Source organism: Narcine bancroftii, chromosome 3 (assembly GCF_036971445.1).
Source record: "Narcine bancroftii isolate sNarBan1 chromosome 3, sNarBan1.hap1, whole genome shotgun sequence".
Lineage (NCBI taxonomy): Eukaryota > Metazoa > Chordata > Chondrichthyes > Torpediniformes > Narcinidae > Narcine > Narcine bancroftii.
Window position 1 is genome coordinate 365729770 of NC_091471.1, and position 23322 is coordinate 365753091.

Sequence of the window (23322 nt, forward strand, 5' to 3'; positions counted from 1 at the left end):
GGCGAGTCTGTTGTCTATCTCTTTGTCGATCCTTGCATCTGATGAAATGGTGCAGCCGAGATAGGTAAACTGGTTGACCGTTTTGAGTTTTGTGTGCCCGATGGAGATGTGGGGGGGCTGGTAGTCATGGTGGGGAGCTGGCTGATGGAGGACCTCAGTTTTCTTCAGGCTTTACACATGTGTTAACAACGTCTGTTATTGCTGAGGCAAAGCAGTGTTCGTAAGGATGCAAAGATATTTAACTGGAATCTTGGATATATGGTTGGAAGGAATTACAAAAGACAGCAAAGCCCATGAAGAGTTTTAAATAAAATGGTAATATGTTATAACATTAGGAACAGATAAACAAGAGTCTAATGCAAGTAAGTAAAATAGTTTTGTTGGAAGAATAGCTTGAGATTTCTCCAGGTGAGCTAAATTTGATGAAAAATGGAAGATGAGAGGCTGCAGTCTTCTTTTTGTCAAAAAAAAAGCCTTAATAGCCTTTTAAATATATTATTCAGCCTCTCCATGAATTCCCTCAATGATGGCTTGAAATCTATGGCCTCTCACCATAACATATCCAACATAGCAAGTGATAGTTTTCTAAAATATAAGAGTTTTAAAAGCTACCATATCTCTCCTTTAATTTCTCTTGTTATAGACTCACTGTCTTCTCTTGTCTTAACAATTTTAATCTCACATTGTTCATGGATATATCTTCAACGATTACTTTATATGCAAATTTCTGAATTTTTACCATTTTAATTGGAGTAACAACTGCATTATTTAATAAGGTGGGAATATTTATTGTTTGCAGGAATATTTTCTCTTCAATTTCTTCAACAATAACTTCATTAACTTTTATTTTTGAAATGTTGGCAAATCAAAGAAGCCCAAATGTAACACAGTGCTTTTTGAGATTGTGTTCTCCTCCACAAAATAACATTGAATTTATGCCCTAAGCTGTGGGTGAGGACTTTGCAATAATACCAGATAATTATCTATTTCCTTGTGTTTTATCAAGTCACACAATTTGGTGCTTTGACTAATGTTTTTAGTCTTTTTTTTTCCTATCCATTTCAAGGTAAACACAGAGCATATTGCAACAGAGACTCGAGGGATTAACCATACAGAGGGTGGCTGGCCTAAAGATATAAACCCAAATGATCTGGAGCACACCATGCGTTATCGCAAGAAAGTGGAAAAAGATGAAAATTATGTCTACACGCTAATGCAGTTGGGTGGTGTAAGTGATATAGAAAGGAGACATCAGTACAAAATAGTAGTGCTTTTTATGCTCTCCAAATGTTTCAACATGAGGCAGCACAGATTCCAGTAATTGGATCCAATATCCAGTTTGTGTGCTAAATATTTTCTGACATGATGCAGCTCATTATATTGATTATCTATGCATGTTTAGCCTTTACAGTCTTTTTTATAAAACCATTGGAAGAGGACATTAACAATTATGTCAGTTACTGAAACTGGTAAATACTAGTTATAACTGTGTGATGTTTAATGCATCATTAATATGTGAATACAGTATGTAAGATTTATGATAATTGTTCATTTAAGCAGAACATGTGACTTAACAATCTAATGGCATGGAAAAAAAATCAGGTAGAAACAATGCTTTCTAATTTGCTTATTTTAAGGTTGGTGTTCAGTTTATACACATGTAATTCAATTTTTATAATTAAACTTTTCATGCATCAAATAATGTTCAGATCTGTATTCTCCATGTTCTTGCAGTTAATGGAGCACTGCATAAAACAGAATAATGCTATCAATATTTATGAAGAGTACTTTGAAGATAAAGAAAAATCTATGGGAGTAATTGATGAACCACCTTCTGCAAAAACTGTAAATGTTTTCAGGTAATGCCTTCATCCTCAAGAATTCTGTCTATCTCTCATTAGATGAGTTAAAAAAAAAACACAGCATGATAATAACTTCACCAATTTCTAAACATGTACAAGCTTACTGAGAAATTAAATTAATTTTTCAAAAAGGATATGCTAAGCATACCAATAGTTGCTTTGGCATTTGGTTTTTAACTAATAAAAAAGTAAACAAGAAGTCTGCAGATGGTGGAAAAGTGGAGTAACACACAGTGCTGGAGGAACTCAGCAGGTCAGGCACCACTTGTGGATTCCTGAGTTTTTCCAGCACTTTGGGGGTATTTAATCAATAAAGCTTTTTTTTTCCCAACCTCCATCTAATTATCTACTCTAAACTCAAAATCTATTTTTTGAAGTAATTAATTTCTTCTTAGCAGTTATGTGACTGATTTGGATGAATATTTACCATCTAGTCTGTACACAAAAAATATAAATACTGTATCAAGTTAGCATACTCAGGTCACCAATTTAATATAATTCCTCTGCTTTATTCCTCCTTGGATTTAATATTAAACAATTCATCTTTCACAATGTTTGATTTTTTAAAAAAATCATCTTGCAGCTACTTAAAGGTTCAATTATCAAGTCATCTTTTCACTTTGTTGATTTGGATTTTGAGAGAAGATAAATATAATTATGAGTCGCATCATCATTTATTTGAAAATTGTATTTAGAATACGTCATCATTGCCACAATTCACATTGAATTGATTAATAAACAGCGCATTAATTCAAGATTGAAAATTGAATTGCATCAGATTTTCTCAATTAAAAAAGAATATAGAGAAGGACTGATTTCTGCTGAAAACCAAAGAGTTCATTTTTAGTTGTCCTTGAAAAGAAGCAAAGATATGTGATTCTTTGCCCAATGATCATTGTGTACACAGCATACCAACTATGTGGAATCAGCACATTTCAATTATTTAATAAGGCAGACATGGTATGTACTAAAAGTGGGGGCCAAATATATGACTATCCCAATTAATTGTAGGATATTGATCTTCGAAACCTAAAACAATGTTACAATATGTGTGTGTGAGAGAGGCGGGGGGTGGTGGGGGGGGGCAGGGGGGGAGCGCACAGATTCCCAGGTCCACACAGTTTAATAAAGGAGATACATCTGTTATATATCCACAGAGGGTCACTAAGCTTTTCAGATAGTCCTTCAGTTCATAATAGAAACCAATAATAGCCAAAAAGATTTATACTCAGTAAGGGCTTAGGATACAGATTCAATGCTGCAAGAAGTTAATTTACCCTGAAGGCTCAAAGAGAGTGCAATGCCTCATCCAATGTCATATCTTGTGTAAAGGCTATCTTCAAATATTAGTCAGTTCTCTTCAGCACTCTAACATTGCTGCAAGCCTCTCATCTAGATTTCACATTGTAAGCTTTTCATTCATGACCACCTCATGACCTCACCTGCATGACTGTGCCAAAATGATTCAAACAATAGATGCCGGTGCCTCTTTTATCAAGTTGTGTGACACTGCGTTTCATTGGATATCACTTGTTGCCCAGATGTCAATACCTGATTTGTTTGGTGGTTGAAAGACAGCATAAAGAAATGAAAATATAACAACTGCTTCAAGGATCTCAGGCAGTCATGTAATAATTCACTGCCTGGTGAAATCCAAAGGGTTTCTATAAGTACATTAAAAGTAAAAGATTAGTGAGAGATAAAATTGGACCCCTTGTAGATAGCGAGGGTAGGCTGTGAGAAGTCTGAGGAAATGGGGGAAATTTTGAATGATTTCTTTGCCTCGGTATTCATTAGGGAAAAAAATATTGAACCAGTTGAAGTAAAGAAAAATAGTGGGGAGGTCATGAAGCATATAAGGATAACCGAGGAGGTAGTGATGGCTGTGTTAAAAAAGATAAAGGTGGATAAATCTCCCGGACCGGACAAAATATTCCCTAGGACACTCAGGGAGGCTAGTGGACAGTTAGTGGGGCCATTAACGGAGATATTTAGGATGTCACTGGCCACGGGGGTGGTGCCAAAGGATTGGAGGGTGGCGCATGTGGTTCCTCTGTTTAAGAAAGGGTCCAAATGCAAACCTGGGAATTATAGGCCTGTGGTGGGCAAGTTGATGGAAAGTGTTCTGAGGGATGCTATTTACAAATTTTTGGAGGTACAGGGATTGATAGGGAGTAATCAGCATGGTTTTGTCAGGGGTAGATCATGCTTGACAAACCTGATTGAGTTCTTCAAGGGGGTTACAAAAAAGGTTGATGAAGGGAAAGCTGTGGATGTTGTCTATTTGGACTTTAGTAAAGCTTTTGACAAAGTTCCCCACAGGAGGTTAGGAAAAAAGGTGGAGGCATTAGGTATAAATAAAGAGGTAGTGAAATGGATTCAGCAGTGGTTGGATGGGAGGTGTCAGAGAGTAGTGGTAGAAAATTGTTTGTCCAATTGGAGGCCGGTGACTAGTGGAGTTCCTCAGGGTTCGGTCCTGGGTCCACTATTATTTGTTATATATATTAACGATCTGGATGTAGGGGTGGAGAATTGGATAAGCAAGTTTGCGGATGACACAAAGATTGGTGGTGTTGTGGACAGTGAGGTAGATTACCGAGAATTAAAAGGTGATTTAGGAAGGCTGGAGGTGTGGGCTGAGAAATGGCTGATGGAATTTAATACAGATAAATGTGAGGTGCCTCATTTTGGAAAGGCAAATTTAAATAGGTCATATACATTGAATGGTAGACAATTGAGGAGTGCAGAGCAACAAAGGGATTTAGGAGTTGTAGTAAATAGTACCCTCAAGGCTGATACTCAGGTAGATGGTGTGGTGAAGAAGGCATTTGGAATGTTGGCCTTCATAAATCGGAGTATTGAATTCAAGAGTAGGGAGGTTATGATGAAATTGTACAAGGCATTTTGGTGAGGCCAAATTTGGAGTACTGTGTACAGTTTTGGTCACCAAATTATGGGAAAGATAGAAACAAAATAGAGAGAGTGCAGAGAAGGTTCACGAGAATGTTGACAGGATTTCAAGGTTTGAGTTACAGAGAAAGGTTGAGCAGCCTGGGGCTTTTTTCTCTGGAGCGTAGAAGATTGAGAGGGGACTTGATAGAGGTGTTTAAGATTTTAAAAGGGACAGACAGAGTAAATGTGGATAGGCTTTTTCAATTAAGGAAGGGGGAGATTCAAACTAGAGGACATGGTTTAAGATTGAAGGGGGAAAATTATAAGGGGAACATGAGGGGAAATTTCTTTTCGGAGAGGGTGGTGGGGATGTGGAATGAGCTTCCGGCAGACGTGGTCAAGGCGGGATCATTGGTTACATTTAAGGAAAGACTGGATCGTTACATGGAGAGGAGGGGACTAGAGGGGTATGGACCGGGTGCTGGTCAGTGGGACTAGGAGGGTGGGGATTTGCTACGGCATGGACTAGTAGGGCCGAACTGGCCTGTTCTGTGCTGTAAGTGGTTATATGGTTATATCAGCAAGACATTGAGGAAGTGAAATTCCTTTCAGTCCTGATGTCGTGCAGAGATGAAATGCTACACCGATTGTATGAGGCATGGCAGTCAATTCCACCCTGTCTTAAGCCATCTATGGTACATTCTCACTTTGAAGGATCGAAAGACAATGCAATGTAGTTCGTTATCTTTGATTAGATGACTTCACTACTGCACAAAATACTAGTGGGATGGCAAACAGCAAGATATTTTAATTATCTCCAACTCCAGACTGGAAGGAAAGGTTATTACCATAGGTGTTTTGAGGGTTCATGGTAATAAAATTTCTTTTTTTTTCCAAATTTTGTTTCATAGGCACATGTAATTAATAATACATACATAGCCACAATTTATATAAATCAAAAAAAATTACATAATTTTATGATTTTTTTCCCCCTTGTCCCTCCCACAGTGAAACCCCCCCTCCTCCTCAATAGATAGAGAGATGGTAATAAGTTTCTTGTGCTTATCTGAAATTACCTTTGAGACATTGGTGGCTGATGTCAGTGAACACATCCTTACTGAATTCCAAATACCTCATTCATTGTTTTACTGAGCTTCACACAGGAAAATTCTTCCTGAACACACTTGGCAGATGCACCACCTCAATGAAAACCTTTCTCCTATTCCACATCCTAAGGATATTAATTTTTACAATTATGCTTTTCTGAGATTAATGCACCTGTGGCTGGTTGCAATTGATTTTTGAACACTGAAGTCAGAAAGTGTTCTTCACACCAATCCCTCTTGAACTTGAAGCAACAGTAGAAACCACCAAACGTTCATAGTTACATACCAATGACCAAAATAAATTAACCTGTAGCCAACCTACAAATAGTTGATGATTCTCTAAATGGCTTTAGTGGGGTATTTCTTCATGTTCAGCTGAATGAAGTAAAAACATTGTTAAACAGAACATACAGGTCTGGAATTGGAACATAGTTGTCAGATCTCTCATGGATGCTGATTGATATCATAAATTCCTTTCTCTGCATACTTCTCCCAGATGTTCAATGCACATATATTTATACCAACTGCCATCAACATAATTTTTAATCACAAGTATACCCATGTTGTACACAGCAATTTTCTATCACATGGGACAAAAAGGGTACTGATTGACTTAAATTCAGGTTGAAAGTATTTCTAATGTAAACTGCAGGCAACAATTGTAAACAAGTTGTTCATGATAAAGTATCTAAAATTTGCAAATTTATCAAATTTCTAACGATTTATTTTTATAGTTTTTGCAGCATTTAATTAGGAGACTGCTTTTTCCATGTAATTTAGTCTGAGAGCAAACTGTTGTAGCAGGTTGATTTTGTTCAGGAATTTGTCTTGTAAATCTTTGTTTCAATTTTAGTGACCCTAATGGCATTAAAAGAACAGTATCTCATCTTTCATGGCATCCAGATCAAGGGAAGAAACTGGCAATTTCCTACTGTTGCTTGGAATTTCAAAGAGCTAGTGGCGATATGAATCCTGATTCGTACATCTGGGATATCGGTAACTCAAATTACATTTGCACAGAGTAGAACTGTTATTAATATTTTCTAGGAATACAGATTGATTGAACATTCGAAATTTTATGGCAGTACCAACCATCTTGCCATCCAGAAAATTTGGGATCTTGAATAACAGCATTTCCTTAAATGCCGACCTTTCAAGTTAAATTCATTGTATATTTACATGTGTTTATTGTGCTTCTTGAATCAAAACAGCTACAAATCACTCAGATCTATGAGGTGTCAGCTAACTTCATGCTTAATGGAAGTTTTTGAAGTTATGAAAAAAAAATCAGATCTAGATAATCAAACTGCAGTCCACGTTTGTGTATTAATTCTTCTTTGGCTTGGCTTTGCGGATGAAGATTTATGGAGGGGTTAAATGTCCACGTCAGCTGCAGGCTCGTTTGTGGCTGACAAGTCCGATGCGGGACAGGCAGACACGGTTGCAGCGGTTGCAGGGGAAAATTGGTTGGTTGGGGTTGGGTGTTGGGTTTTTCCTCCTTTGCCTTTTGTCAGTGAGGTGGGCTCTGCGGTCTTCTTCAAAGGAGGTTGCTGCCCGCCAAACTGTGAGGCGCCAAGATGCACGGTTTGAGGCATTATCAGCCCACTGGCGGTGGTCAATGTGGCAGGCACCAAGAGATTTCTTTAGGCAGTCCTTGTACCTTTTCTTTGGTGCACCTCTGTCACGGTGGCCAGTGGAGAGCTCGCCATCTAACACGATCTTGGGAAGGCGATGGTCCTCCATTCTGGAGACGTGACCCACCCAGCGCAGCTGGATCTTCAGCAGCGTGGACTCGATGCTGTCGACCTCTGCCATCTCGAGTACTTCGACGTTAGGGATGAAAGCGCTCCAATGAATGTTGAGGATGGAGCGGAGACAACGCTGGTGGAAGCGTTCTAGGAGCCGTAGGTGATGCCGGTAGAGGACCCATGATTCGGAGCCGAACAGGAGTGTGGGTATGACAACGGCTCTGTATACGCTTATCTTTGTGAGGTTTTTCAGTTGGTTGTTTTTCCAGACTCTTTTGTGTAGTCTTCCAAAGGCGCTATTTGCCATGGCGAGTCTGTTGTCTATCTCGTTGTCGATCCTTGCATCTGATGAAATGGTGCAGCCAAGATAGGTAAACTGGTTGACCGTTTTGAGTTTTGTGTGCCCGATGGAGATGTGGGGGGGCTGGTAGTCATGGTGGGGAGCTGGCTGATGGAGGACCTCAGTTTTCTTCAGGCTGACTTCCAGGCCAAACATTTTGGCAGTTTCCGCAAAACAGGACGTCAAGCGCTGAAGATCTGGCTCTGAATGGGCAACTAAAGCGGCATCGTCTGCAAAGAGTAGTTCACGGACAAGTTTCTCTTGTGTCTTGGTGTGAGCTTGCAGGCGCCTCAGATTGAAGAGACTGCCATCCATGCAGTACTGGATGTAAACAGCGTCTTCATTGTTGAGGTCTTTCATAGCCTATCTCAAATCTATCCAGGAAAAATGCGCTTAATAAAGCTTGACAACTTTGAGAGGGTAATTTTTTATTTAAAATAAACAATATGAAAAAAATGCATGGGCAGAAAAGTTGAATGCAAAATAAAATTGATAAAAATTGTATCAATGCATTATATAAAATGAAGTTTGAGTGAGGAGGAGCAGCTGTACAACTGTTCAGTCTGCTAATTTTGGAAGTCAAGAGAGAGGTCACTCCTCCAAATTAAACTCCATTTATACATGTGTTTGGTAGTTTTTTAAAATTCCAACAGCAATGCTTCGTTCCAAATAAATAAGGCACAGATGCAATAAATTTACAACATTTTGCACGAGCTTTTTACAATACAAAAACTCCATCTTTTGAATGATCATGTTACTGATGATAGTTAGCCTGCAAAGCCAAATGGTATCAGGAACCTGACATTTAATGTGTGTTGCCTTTTCATTGATTCATTTGTTGGGCATTTACCTCATGAATAAGATGACTGTATAGAAACATGGAGATGGAAAAATAAGAGCAGAAGAAGGTCATTGGGCTCTTCAAGCCTGGTCCAAATTCAATATAATCATGGAGTTAATATATTTCAGTCGATCTATTCTATACCCCTTGATGCCTTTTGTGCCTAGAAAGCTATTAGTTTTTCAATATGAAATGACAAGAATAGAAGTCACATATAGATTGAAGAGCAAGGTATTAATAAATATGGCCCATAACATGTGGGCATTATCTTTGATTGATTAACCTTGTAGGGGCCTGTGCACGGGGATGCAGACTGGCCCACAAAATGGCCAATGAACACAGCCACCACATGGACTTGGGGGTGACATCAGCTATTGTCCCAGGTGACCTCCTGCAGAAGGGAACTGTGACAGGAACACCAGCCAATCCCAGTCCGGAGTTCCAATGAAGCAGGGCCATGACGTTGATGCTTGGGGCCCATATAAATGCGACGGCCAGTGCAATAAACCAATCTTGGCTTCAAGACTTTGATGTGGATGTTGTTCTTCTCCACGCCCATGTAGCGCGAACGCTACAATCTCATGTATAAAATTACATAAAATAACTGTATAATTGTCTCCATTTCAAATTATGTTAATTTTGTAAATTATATGCACATTTTACTTTGTATGAATGCTGAGTGACCGTGCTGAGTTTCTCTAGCACTTTTGTGTACTGCACTATTCCCCAGCTTCTGCAGATTTTGTTTACCTCATGAGTGAGGAACTTTTTACTTCATAATGATAATGTGTTTATTGGTGTATGCATAAGTGCAATGTACATAAGTCTGAAATTCTTGCCTTGCTGCCGCAAAACAACAAATTTTGTGACTTGTTCATGACCATAAATTCTGATTCTAATTTACCTGAAAGATATGTAATTTATGCTGCTTTGTGCTTCTATTAAAAACTTTCAGTACCATGTCAATTTTTATATTAATGCTTTTCTTTCTTTCACAGAAAATCCAAATAAACATGAATTGACAATAAAACCTGTATCTCCACTTGTTTGCCTGGAATATAACCCCAAAGATTCACACATTCTTGCTGGAGGCTGTTACAGTGGACAGATTGGTCAGTAATTTAGTTCTGTGGCCAACCTCTAATATTGAAGTTTTAAAAATTATTAGAAATTTAGTAATTTATTAAATAGTAAAATCAAAGTTTCCATTGCCATATTAATTTTGCTTGGCAACAGTGTGACGTAATTGAAAAGCCAGGAAAGGTATTGAGTTTTAATTCATGTAGCATTTTGTGAATGACAAGAGCTTGTTCTTAAAAAGATAGACCCTCCTCCTAATTACATTAGAATTTAAGAAAAACATGGAATAGGAAACTATGAAATGTTGTTAGCAAATTAGGAACAATAATCTTCTCCAATCAAGCAATAAAAATTGGTCAAAGGTAACCAGAAATGTAAAGAAATAATTGCTAAGATCTGAATTAGACAAGTAAGCTAAGCTATAGAAGGAACCAATGTGCAGATTTATATGAGCTCATTAAAATTTAAGAAGTACTTGGAGAGATTGAGAGTAGTTGCTGAATTACTTTTTTCCCTGCCCCCAAAGCCTAGAACCACCACCAGGAAATATGATCTATGAATTAAGAGGTTGATCATTAATGAATGAGATGAGAAGCAATTTAAGATCTCAGTGAGTCTTTGTATCTTTAAGATGAACCATTAACCTCATCATAGCTGCTCTGGATTTCTTGAAGAGGGTTGCAGTTCACTCGCCTGTCATCATCACTGACACTGAGATGGAGATGCTAGACAGCTTTAAGTTCTTAAACATCTCCAACAATCTGTCCTGGTCCAACTATGATGATGCAATGACCAATTTATCCTGAGGAAGTTTGGCATGTTATCTGTGATTCTCAACAGCTTCTTCAAATGCACAATCAAAGGTATCCTGTCAGGATACATCACTGCGTGTTATCAAACTGCATTGCCCAAGACTACTATAAACTGCAGAGATGTGAACTCAGTCTATCATATAAACCATATCCCCTTATCCCATTACCCATCACCTGCATTACCCTTCCTACTTCCTTGGAAAAGCAACTAAAATCTTAAAGACTCATCCCACCCCAGCCACACTCTTTTGGCTCCCCTCCCATTGGGAAGAAGGCTTATGAATGTGAGATCACACACCACTAGAATTCAAGAACAGTTTCTTTCCTGCCATTTTATGGCTCCTGAATGGACCTCGCACAGTAAAAAAAAATGTTTCTTTTGCTCTGTTCCAACCCCTCTCTCCGTAACAGCACTCTGGACCGTATTATTAACTGCTGTACCATGTTTGGGTTGACTAGCTGAACTGCTTACAAAATGGACCTTCTGTTTATCTAACAATAGACTTGAACTTAAATTCTTTTGGATTCCAGATTGATTTCGGAATGCAGGAGTCAGGTAGGTGAGTGGTTTCAACGGAGAAGTTTATAATCATGACCATGTTGAATAGCAGAATAGGCTTGAGGAATGCTATTTGCTACCTCTGTCCGTTATTCCTTTTATAACACTGGAATTCTGTTTATAGGTATGTCTAGAAGGTAAGAATTCTAATGTGATTTAATGCAAAATTATTCTCTTAATAGCTCAGTTTTAGTAATATAGACTGAGATCCAAAAATACAGAATTCAGATTTATTGTCAGAGTACACACATGACATCACATACAACCCTGAGATTCTGTTTCCTGCAGTCCAAAAAATACTGTATACAACATATGCATGTAAACAAATAAAGAAATATGAACAAACTGCATGACAGAGAGAAAAAAAATCAAAGTGCAAAAGTCCTTAAATGAGTCCTTGATTAAATGTGTTGCTGAGGAGTCTGATGGTGGAGGGGATCATTGTTTTTAGCAATGTTTAATTTGGATAACAACAGGACTAGTTCTGCTGACATTTCTAGAAAGTGAAGGCCAACAACATAGAAAAGGAAAGAGAGGAGGTCCTAATTATGAGTCATTTGGAGACATTGCATGGAATTGAAATTAAATGACTTATCAATACTATGTTAAGATTCATGCAAATGCTTAAGACATTGGTGAGGCCAAATTTGGAATTTTGTATGCAGTGTTGGTCACTTAACTACAGGAAGGATATCAATAAGATTGAGAGAGTGCTGGGTCTTCAGAAGTTGAGTTACAAGGAAAGATTAGATAGGTTAGGACTTTACTCCTTGGAGCGAAGAAGAATGAGGGGAGATTTCATAGAGCTTTACAAGATTATGAGAGGTATAAACAGAGTGAATGTGAGTAGGGTTTTCCCACTTAGAGTGGGGGAGATAAATGAGAGGGATCAGAGTATTAAAAGCTGAAAGGGGAAAGTTCTTCAGTCAGAGAGTGGTGGGAGTGTGGAATGGGCTGCCATCTGATAGGGTGAATGTGGGTTTGTTTGATCATGAATTTTAAAAATAGATCAGATAGACACATGGGTGGGAGAGGTCTGGAGGGTTATGGAGTGGGAGCAGATCAGTGGGACTAGTGAAATAGTGATCGGCACAAACTAAAAGGCCGAATGACTTTTTTTCTGTTCTGTAGCATTCTATGGCTCTGGGCACATTGGTACCACATACAGACAAATTATTATCATTTTATATGGGCAGGACAGGATAAAATGCTGAGGAAATGCAACTTTCTTTAAAAATGGAAAGTTATTGACTAAATAGAAAGCACATAAAATGATTCTCATTTTACTTCCACTGTGTAGGATTTTGGGATACACGGAAAGGAAGCCAGGCAGTTGAAATGCCTGCAATTGAAGTTGGACATCGAGATCCAGTGTACAAGATCATTTGGTTACAGTCTAAAACAGGAACAGATTGTTTTTCTACTTCTACTGATGGTCAGGTAATTACATAATGAGATTAAAATTGTAATTTAGGGAATTAATTATTTTTAGCAATGCTTGATTTGGATAATAACAGGACAAGTTCTGCTGGCAATTCTGGAAAGTGAAGACCAATAGTAAAGAGGAGGAAAGAGAGGAGAGCCTAACATTGTCATTGAGGCTTTAATTAAAAACATCAAAGCAGAGAGAATAATTTCAAGAGTTTTCCCATGAATTGCTATGGCGATGATGAAACTGCATGCATGGAAAAGATCAAGATGGGAAGAATAACTTTAGGAGAAGAGTACGTTGGCATCAGCAATGCAAGAGGAAGGAATGTACTTGAACCAGCCTGAGGCCAAAACCTTGGCTTAAAAGGTTCGATAAGAAGCACTTCAGACAAATAAAGGAGACAATGGACCATAAGTGAGGTGTGGTGGGAGGGTGGAAGCCAGAGGTATTCCTGCTGGAAGTGACTGATAAGGTAAAAATGAGAAATAAAAAATGTAAGAAAAAAACGCAGCAAATTGGCCAAGTCTGTACATGATCAGGAATTTATTAATGCAGAGACTGTGTAGCCAATGTATAATTTCCAAACACTGACACATTTTGCTTTATTAGGTTCATATTTGAAGCATTGTTTAATCTTTACAGCCTTGAAATATGCAAATCTTTTCAAACTGTGGCAATTGTAAATACACACTGTTGACAGGAACATGATAAAACTCTCCTTTAATGCCATTTGATCATTTGGTTACCACTTCAAGGCCTAAAATAACAGAACTGTTTGAATGTAAAAAGTCCCACTGCGAGTGTTCTGATCATTATTTACCTCTCATCCAATACCAGTTGGTTGAGGCATAAATAATCACCAATACAGTTAACAGTTCATTATCTCATTATATCATTATATCAACATTCATTCATTGGAGCGCTTTCATCCCTAACGTCGAAGTACTCGAGATGGCAGAGGTCGACAGCATTGAGTCCACGCTGCTGAAGATCCAGCTGCGCTGGGTGGGTCACGTCTCCAGAATGGAGGACCATCGCCTTCCCAAGATCGTGTTATATGGCGAGCTCTCCACTGGCCACCGTGACAGAGGTGCACCAAAGAAAAGGTACAAGGACTGCCTAAAGAAATCTCTTGGTGCCTGCCCCATTGACCACCGCCAGTGGGCTGATATCGCCTCAAACCGTGCATCTTGGCGCCTCACTGTTCGGCGAGCAGCAACCTACTTTGAAGAAGACCGCAGAGCCCACCTCACTGACAAAAGGCAAAGGAGGAAAAACCCAACACCCAACCAACCAATTTTCCCCTGCAACCGTGTCTGCCTGTCCCGCATCGGACTTGTCAGCCACAAACGAGCCTGCAGCTGACGTGGACATTTACCCCCTCCATAAATCTTCGTCCGCGAAGCCAAGCCAAAGAAAGATCTCATTGGTTTTTTGTAGCTTTGATATGCATAAACTAGTTGTTAGCTTTTTCTATGATGAGGGAAAGTTCAGTTAGAAGTGCGTTATTAGCCGTAAAGCAATCGAAAGCTCCTTTTTAATACTGAGAAGAAATGTCTTGAGTGCAATATCTGTCTGTCCATATTGTTAAATATATAGTTCCTTATTACAGGATTGTTTTTGTGACAAGATTTTGCAGCAAATCAAAAACATGGTTTATTCATAGCTATATAAGTAAGTCATGTTAAGAACAAGATTGTCACAGTGTAGTTTATGCCAATAGGTACTGTGGTGGGATATCCGGAAAATGAGTGAACCAGTTGAAAGGCTCATCCTGGATGTCACAAAAAAAGATAATGCAGAGATTGCTTATGGTGGTGTTTCATTGGAGTTTGAAACCACAATGGTAAATATTTATTTATTTATTGTATAGATAACATAAAACGTTTCAATGGAGTCTATTTCCCTAGCATTGAAGGAAATGAACCACTCAATTTGAGTTAAAAATTTGAAGTATTAAAAAGAAGACAAGATAGAAGAAAGAAAGAATATAACTGGATTTTTTTGGACATTTTCCATGTTCCTGTACTTCATGAAGTGCTGTCATGTTGTTGTTTTTGCAAAAGACTGACAGATACTTGCTTTGCCTCCCTGTGGGATGATACTTAACACTGGAGGGCGCAAAAACATTAATAAAAATATTAATGTAATCTTATTCCTATGTGTTCTGAATAAACATGTTCAACATTTTAGATTGGATAGTGTAGCTCATTTGCCCTTTTTTTTCAAGCTGTGGATGAATGATTGTCAGGAGTGACTATGGGAGAAATTAGCTCATTTTTTATTAAAGTCAAGAATTGAAAGGGAATTGAAAACTGCATGTATTTTAACTTCTGAAAATATTATCAATTCATCCACAAATGTATTTTATGCAGATTCTTCATTGTAATGGATGAAAAACTCCCAAAAATGTATAGAAGTGGTCAAAAGTTCATCAAAACCTAGTCGTCCTATTATTCAACCTGGTCCTGGGAATGAAAATATTCGTGTTCTGAAATGCGATTAGTTTGATTTTTTTTTAGGAGTTCTTTTGTTTCATAACCTGCAGCACAATTTGCATTTGGAAAGTCATTCAGATATTTTCAATGATTAATAATTACAGCACAACTTGTAATAGTGTGAAACTTTGCTAATATGAACAAAACCATGAAGATTTAAAACTCTTTATTTGAAATTGAATTTCGTTATTGGGAAGGACCAAATTTCCAGTTAAGTTCTTTAATTTTAAAATTTCATCCACATGAATAATCTTTATTGGAAGATGACTAGCCTGGACATCTGTGTAAGATGAGTGGAAGAAGTTTAGGGGAGATGTCAGAGGTATGTTTTTTACACAGAGAAAAGTGAGTTTATTGCTGGGGGTGATGGTGGAGTCTAATACGACAGGGACATTTAATAGACTCTTGGACAGGCACGTGGACGTAAGAAAAATAAGTTATTGATCTGAGGTAATGAAGGATTTGATTGTGGGGTAATTTTACATGGGTTGAAGAGGCTGTTCTGTGCTATGAAATTCTGTAGTCAAAATCCTACTGCATGCTCATTGTGCTTTTATCATAAATTAGTTAAAACACTTAGCTTCTGTTCTTTAAATTAAATCCTTATTTAAGTATGATTGTGTTCTATCATTGTGTTTTGTGTCTGTAGCCAACCAAGTTTATGGTAGGGACTGAACAAGGTGCTGTAATATTGGGGAATCGAAAAGGAAAATTACCAGCTGAGAAGATAGTATCCGTCTTCACTGGCCATCATGGTCCTGTCTACGCTGTGCAGAGAAATCCGTTTTACCCCAAATACTTTCTAACGATTGGGGACTGGACAGCTAGAATCTGGTCTGAAGAGATCAGGGAATCGTCCATCATGTGGACTAAGTGAGTAAATTACTTGATTAATTTTTGAAGAAGGGCCCTGATGTGAAGCGATGGTCATATTCTTTTTCTCTCACTGATGCTGCTCAACCCACTGAGTTCCTCTGCAGATTGTTTCTGCTCCAGAATTTAGTACCTCGTCTCTCGTATGTCTTCTTTCCCAGGTATGCTACTTACTACTACTGCTAATGCCATCAAACTTACTGGACTTCCAGCATTCCTTCTCTTTACTTTCCAAATCTTCTACTTCTCTTAGATTTTCAACTTTATCATTATCTTTCTACTAGCTAAATGATCTCTAACCATAACCTAGCATTTCATAACTTACATTCATCATTCTCCTAAATCTGCAGTTTTAAAATGAACTTAAACTCAACATCATACCTTGATGAAGAGCTCAAGCCTGAAATGTTGGTTATATACCTTTATCTTTGCTATATAAAGTACACTGAGCCTAAGTTTCTCCAGCTTTGTGTTTTTCCATCAACCACGGTGTCTACAGATTTTCGTGTTTTACTCAAGGCCAACTTCACACCCTTACAAAACCATCTTCCATTTTTCCGCAACACTCGATTTCATGATGTAGATACTTTTAGATTCTTGGCAAAATAAGCTACCCAACATAGAAACAGAATCTCAAAAACATAAAACTCTAAAAATCTTTCCATTTGTTATCTAAAGTGTTCTTACAAAATCAGAATCAGAATTTATTGTCACAAACAAGTCACAAATTTTGTTGTTTTCCAGCAGCCTCATCGACCACCTGACAACAATAACTAAAAATAGTGCACGAGAAGTCAAAGAAAGGCAGTGTCTTTGGTTCATTCAATTCTGATGAACATTGTCTAAGAACATTTACTCTAAATAAATGATGAAAATTTTATATCCTTAATATCCTATTCCACGTCTTTAAAATTATTTGTATTCACTAATTTCTTCTGTGTAGAAAACACGAATTCAATTTTGTCATTTTTTTATTACAGTAGTTACTTCAATTTCCAGAACCTTTTCATTTACTTTGTTCAATATTAATTAACTACCTTAAATGTTGTGCGAGGTGATGATCTTTCCAATCATGATAAAATCCTTTTCCTTTTCTCAAATACATTGTGTCACTGATCTAACTTCAGCAAAATAAACTCATGATATCAACTTAATACTGCAGACATCTGTACATTATCTTGTTGGGGTTTTTGCTGAATAACCCAGCCTCATCATGATCGAGGAATAACTTTACACCACTCTCTAATATCATTGTATGTAATAACAATAAAATATCTTCCTCAGCAGTAAATAGTTAGCTTTCACCTTTCATTATAATTATGCAGTGAAAAGGGAGATCTTTGCAACTTCAATGGAATTTTTATTTCTATATTAATAATTTTTTAAACTGCATCACACCATGCAAACTTGGAGTGTGTGCCGACATTCCCATCTCGGATGATCAGATTTGATCTGTGGATTATTTGTTGTTTCTATTATAACATTTTAGGTTTTTTTTTCATTTGAGCAAATAAATTATATTTTTTTATTATTGAAAACTGTAAATATTGAGTAAGGATTTTTAATTGTGACAGTTTTCTGAGTTATGTAAATTTGCTGTTATTTAAGTTTTCCCATCTGTTATGTTGAAGGTAGCTGTGCCAAATGTCTAACTGACTGAAATTAAAATAAATGACGGAGGCTGAGAAAGATTTGGTTTTATTGTTTAAACAATCTCCAGTTAGTGTAATTTTAATGTTGGACAACCATTGAAAATCTAACCATCAGATGGTGCTAATGAACCACTTTTGGACACGAATCACCAGAAAACAGTAAGCGAGCTAAAGCACCATTATTTAAGAGGTGCAGCAGGAATAAACTGGGGATCTATTGCCCAGTAATGCTGACATCAGAGTTTAGAATGTTAATGAAAGGAATACCAATAAACAGGATTTATATACATTTGGTAATCCAAGGACTGATTAAAGATAATCAGCATGGGTTTGTGGGTGGGAAATCATGGCTCATGATTATTCATTTTTGAGGAGATAACCAAGAGGATTGACATTTATACGTTGTCTACCAAGGGCTCGATGAGGTCCTGCATGGTCAGCTGGTCAGGAAGGATAGAGCATTGGGACTTAGGGTGAGGCAGCAAATTGGATACAAAATTGGCTTGATAGTGGATGCAGTGGAAGTTTGTTTTTCAGATTGGAGGCCTGTGAACAGTGGCAGCAATACACATTGGTCCTTTTTGGTATTTATCTTTCTGTTAATAATGTGGATTAGATTGTAGGTAAATTTGCAGATGACACCAAAATTGTTGTTATGGTGGACAATAAAGAAGGTTATTGCTGGTTATAACAGGATGTAGATCAATTAGGAAGTGGTCAAGGGAATGGCAAATGGAATTGAACTCAGGAAAGTGTGAGGTGATGCATTTTGGGAACTTAAACCGAACTGGTAAGTGGGATTGAGTGCTGGTAAGTGGGATTTGAGTGCTGGTAAGTGGGATTAGAGGAGGGTACTTGGATCAGTGCGGACCAGAAGTGCCAAATTGGCCTGTTTCCGTGCTGTAAATGTTATGTGGTTATATATGGGATGTACGCACTGAATTGCAGGACCCTGAGCAGTGTTGTTGAACCAAGAGTCCTTGTGGTACAAGAAATGAATGCTTTAAAAGTAGCAAAATAGACAAACAGGGTAACAAGGAAAGCAAATGACAAGCTTGCCTTCATCAGACGAAGCATCGAGTCAAAGAGTTGGGATACTATGTTACAAAATAATGGTTGTGTTGCACTTTTAAAAATTTAAAAAAAAAATTTTCACACTATGATCCATATTAACCAAAATACACACAAACATTTCCCTCTTGAATATAGACAGTGTCATTTTCGCCCCTTTTTCCCCTTCCCTTCGCTCCCTCCTTCCCACCCCCCTCCCTATCCACTAAATGTTCAACATATACATTCCAATAAACCCATTAAACAATGTCATCACACAATGAAAATAAATAAGAAAATTGTATCATCTAAATTTACACACTGGGTCAGTTCATTTCGTCGTCTTCTCATTCTATCATTTTAGGGGGTGGAGGTCCGCGGTAGGCCCTCTCTGTTGTGTTCCATGTACGGTTCCCAAATTTGTTCGAATACTGTGACTTTATTTTTTAAATTATATGTTATTTTTTTTCCAATGGAATACATTTATTCATTTCTATGTACCATTGCTGTACTCTCAGGCTCTCTTCTGATTTCCAGGTTGACATTATACATTTTTTTGCTACAGCTAAGGCAATCATAATAAATCTTTTTTGTGCTTCATCCAACTTGAGTCCTAATTCTTTACTTCTTATATTACTAAGAAGAAAGATCTCTGGATTTTTTGGTATGTTGCTTTTTGTGATTTTATTTAATACCTGATTTAGATTTTCCCAAAACTTTTCCACTTTCTCACATGCCCAAATTGCATGTACTGTTGTTCCTGTTTCCTTCCTACAGCAAAAACATCTGTCTGATACTGATAGGTCCCATTTATTTAACTTTTGGGGCATGATATATAGCCTATGTAACCAATTATATTGTATCATGTGTAACCTCGTGTTTATTGTATTTCTCATAGTTCCGGAGCATAGGTTTTCCCATTTTTCATTTTTTATCTTTATGTTTAGATCTTGTTCCCACCTTTGTTTGGGTTTACAGCTTATTTCATCGTTCTCTTTCTCTTGCAGCTTTTTGTACACGTTTTTTATAAATCTTTTAATTATCATTGTGTCTGTAATCACATATTCAAAGCTGCTTCCTTCTGGTAACCTCAGCCTGCTTCCCAATTTGTCCTTTAGGTAGGTTTTCAGTTGGTGGTATGCAAACATTGTACCGTGAGTTATACCATATTTGTACTTCATTTGTTCAAATGATAATAAATTATTTCCCAAAAAAACAATTTTCTATTCTTTTGATCCCTTTTCTCTCCCATTCTCTAAAGGAAAGGTTATCTATTGTGAAAGGGATTTGCGTCAATAATAATTTTGGTATTTGGTAATTTGTTTTTTTCCTTTCTAAGTGAATCTTCCATATGTTGAGCAGATGGTGCAGTACTGGTGAACTTCTATGTTGCATCAGTTTTTCATCCCACTTATAAGGTATATGTTCTGGTTCCTTCTCCCCTATTTTATCTAGGTCTAACCTGGTGCAATCTGGTTTTTCCCTTGTTTGATAAAAATCTGATAGATATCTTAATTGTGCTGCTCTATAATAATTCTTAAAGTTTGGTAACTGTTAGCCCCCTTGTTTGTACCATTCTGTTAATTTATCTAGCGCTATCCTCGGTTTTCCCCCTTTCCATAAGAATTTCCTTATTATTTTCTTTAGCTCATTGAAGAATTTCTCTGTTAAAGGAATTGGTAACGATTGAAATAGGTATTATATCCTTGGGAAGATATTCATTTTAATGCAATTTACCCTTCCTATCAACGTTAGCGGTAATTCTTTCCAATGTTCTAAATCATCTTGTAATTTCTTCATTAATGGCTGATAATTTAACTTGTATAAATGGCCTAGATTGTTATCTAGTCTAATACCTAGGTATCGGATTGCTTGTGTTTGCCATTTAAATGGTGATTCTTTCTTAAACTTTGTGCAATCCGCATTATTCATTGGGATCGCTTCACTTTTATTTGCGTTGATCTTGTACCCTGATATTTCTCCATACTCCTTCAATTTCTTATGTAATTCTTTTATTGATAATTCTGGTTCTGTTAAGTATACAGTGATGGGTTATGTTGCAATTGATGAAGATGTGTGCAGTTCTGATGGCCACGCCATAGGAAGGATGTGGTTAAGCAAGAGAGGATGCAGTAAAGATTCAAAATATTGTTTGGATTGATGGTCTTGAGTTATAAGGAGAAGTTATATAAGTTGTGTCTGTTTTCCCTATACTAAAGGAGGTGAGATGATAATTGTATGTAAAATGATGAGCGGCATGTATAGAGTAGCTAGCCAGTGAATGCTTGCCATGGTAGAGGTGACTGGAACTGGAGGCCATAGGTTTAAAGAGAATATCGGGATACATTTTTCACACAGAGTGGTTGGTATCTGGAATTACTAGCAGCATCTTGGTCTGGTATAGGGACACTAATACCCCTGAGCAAAAAGCCTTCCAAAAGGTAGTGGACACAGCCCAGGATATCACAGACAAAACCCTTCCCACCATCAAGAACATTTTCAGGGAGCTCTGCCATCAGAGAGTAGGAGCAATCAGGATCCACATCACCCAGCACAGGCTCTGGTCTCGCTCTACCATCAGGAAAGAAGCCTAGGTGTCACAAGGCTCGCACCACCAGTTTCAGGAACAGCTGCTACCTCTCCACCATCAGACTCCTCAAGAACAAACTTTCATTTAAGTTATTTTTTTTTCTCTCTCTTTATTGCACAGTGAGTTTGTTTACATTTCTTTATTTGTTTATATGTGTATGCTGCGTATAGTTTTTTTTTGCATGTTATTCTGCCTCGCCCGCAGGAAAAAGAATCAAGTTATGTATTTCCTCTAACAATAATCCTGAAATCTGAATGAGCTACCAGAGGAGATGGTGGAGGCTGGAACAGTAACAGCATTTAAGAGACATCTTTATATGTACTTAAATGTGCAAGACAGAGAGGGACCTAGAATGAATGCAGCCAAGATATTCCTTCTCGCCCGCCTCCAAAGCATGAACACCAGTACAGAAAATTTTTGGAGTCACTGTAGGTCACGCAGGTCATAGTGCTGCTTTGTGATTTAGTAAGATCCTTGATGATATTTGGGCTCATCTACATTTTTTCCCCATCCATATTGCTGTAGCTGAAAGAAGCCCTCTTCTGGTGGAAATAGAACATAAAAACCTGAAAATGCAGCATGAGTTGTATCAGAAATCTTGGAAAATATGCCTGTTTGTCAAATTTTACTAATGGCTAAATAATAATGTAACACAGTTTTTAATGTAAGATTGTGAAGTCACAGGAATATATTTGTATTTCAGACAAGTGTATATTCATTTGTTTTCTTAACCACATGAATATTACTTCCTGCTAAATTGTTGTTAGATATTTATAAATATGGACATTCTGGTAAAATAGCTAGGAAACTAGAAATTGTCATTTATTTTTTATTCCTATTAAAAACATGTCTGGTTATTCAAATTGATGATTTGAATATCTGTGGGCAGCAGTGTGGACCTTGGGACTTGTAACTTTCATCAAAGTACATCAGGGTAAATAAAATTGAAAGTCACAACCTTTATTCAAGTAATGGAAAACCAGTTGTAAAGCAAAAAATCTACAGGGTCTGGAAATATTCAGAAGGACTGAGAACATTTGTGGAGAGAAGCAGCATAAATGTTTCAAGTTGATAACTTTTCATCAAAAATTTTGATTGCTTGAATTTAATCAAAATTACAAAAACTGCCCCACTGTTTAAAATTAGCATTCATTAGGGCAGTATTCAGTGCCTTTACTCTTTTAATCCAGATATAATTGCAAAGGAATAAGCAATGAACAAAAAAGAGAATCTTAATATAACTTAGAAATATAAAATATAACCAGAAAATAATAGGCTGAGTTAACTTACTACTTTACTTTATACTGCCTGACCTGTTTTATTTCTTAAAAAGCAAGTGATTTAACATTAATGCTAATTGATATATTTACTGTAATTGGGAAATTAAATCTTTAGAATTTTTTTCATTTACAGTTCCATTGTCAGCACATTTTACCAAGCATCAATGTTATTAGAATTTAAGGGAAGTCAGTAGGACCTCTTAATGTGTAATCTTGATGACATTCAAAGTTCAAATTTATTGTCAGAGGACATAACATCCATCGCATCCGACTCTTAGATTCTTTTTTCCCTGTGGGCTAGGTCATGGAATCCATGTGCATAGCGGTTAGCGCAACGCTGTTACAGCAACACCAATTCGTGTTCAAATCCGGTGCTGTCTGTAAGGGGTTTGTACGTTCTCCCTGTGTCTGCATGGGTTTCCTCTGGTTGCACTGGTTTCTTCCCACCCTTCAAAATGTATGGGGGTTGTAAGTTAATTGGGTGTCATGGGCATTTGGGCCAGAAGGGCTTTTTACCCTGTTTTATATTTAAGTTTAAATAAGGCAAGTTAATAGCATATCAAAATAAATTGTAAATTATTTTAAGATTTTGTCAAGTTTTTTTTTCCAACAAAAGGAGTGAAAATGCAGTGACTACGTTACATCCAATGAGGCTCATCATGTTACAGGTTAGCATCCCTTTCCTAGCAAAAATAGATATTTAATGA

At 37.3% G+C, this 23322-nt stretch overlaps 1 protein-coding gene across 4 annotated transcripts in view; it reads left to right on the plus strand.

Moving 5' to 3' along the window:
* The window catches only part of dnai2b (dynein, axonemal, intermediate chain 2b), a 43224-nt gene that overhangs the window by 3417 nt on the left and 16485 nt on the right, over positions 1-23322 (plus strand). For all 4 annotated transcript variants that reach the window (XM_069930185.1, XM_069930183.1, XM_069930182.1 and 1 more), the window contains exons 3-9: positions 1067-1228; positions 1735-1859; positions 6714-6856; positions 9788-9901; positions 12541-12680; positions 14396-14518; positions 15820-16043. In XM_069930185.1, coding sequence (XP_069786286.1) covers positions 1067-1228; positions 1735-1859; positions 6714-6856; positions 9788-9901; positions 12541-12680; positions 14396-14518; positions 15820-16043 — 1031 coding nt within the window. The remainder of the gene's footprint in view (positions 1-1066; positions 1229-1734; positions 1860-6713; positions 6857-9787; positions 9902-12540; positions 12681-14395; positions 14519-15819; positions 16044-23322) is intronic.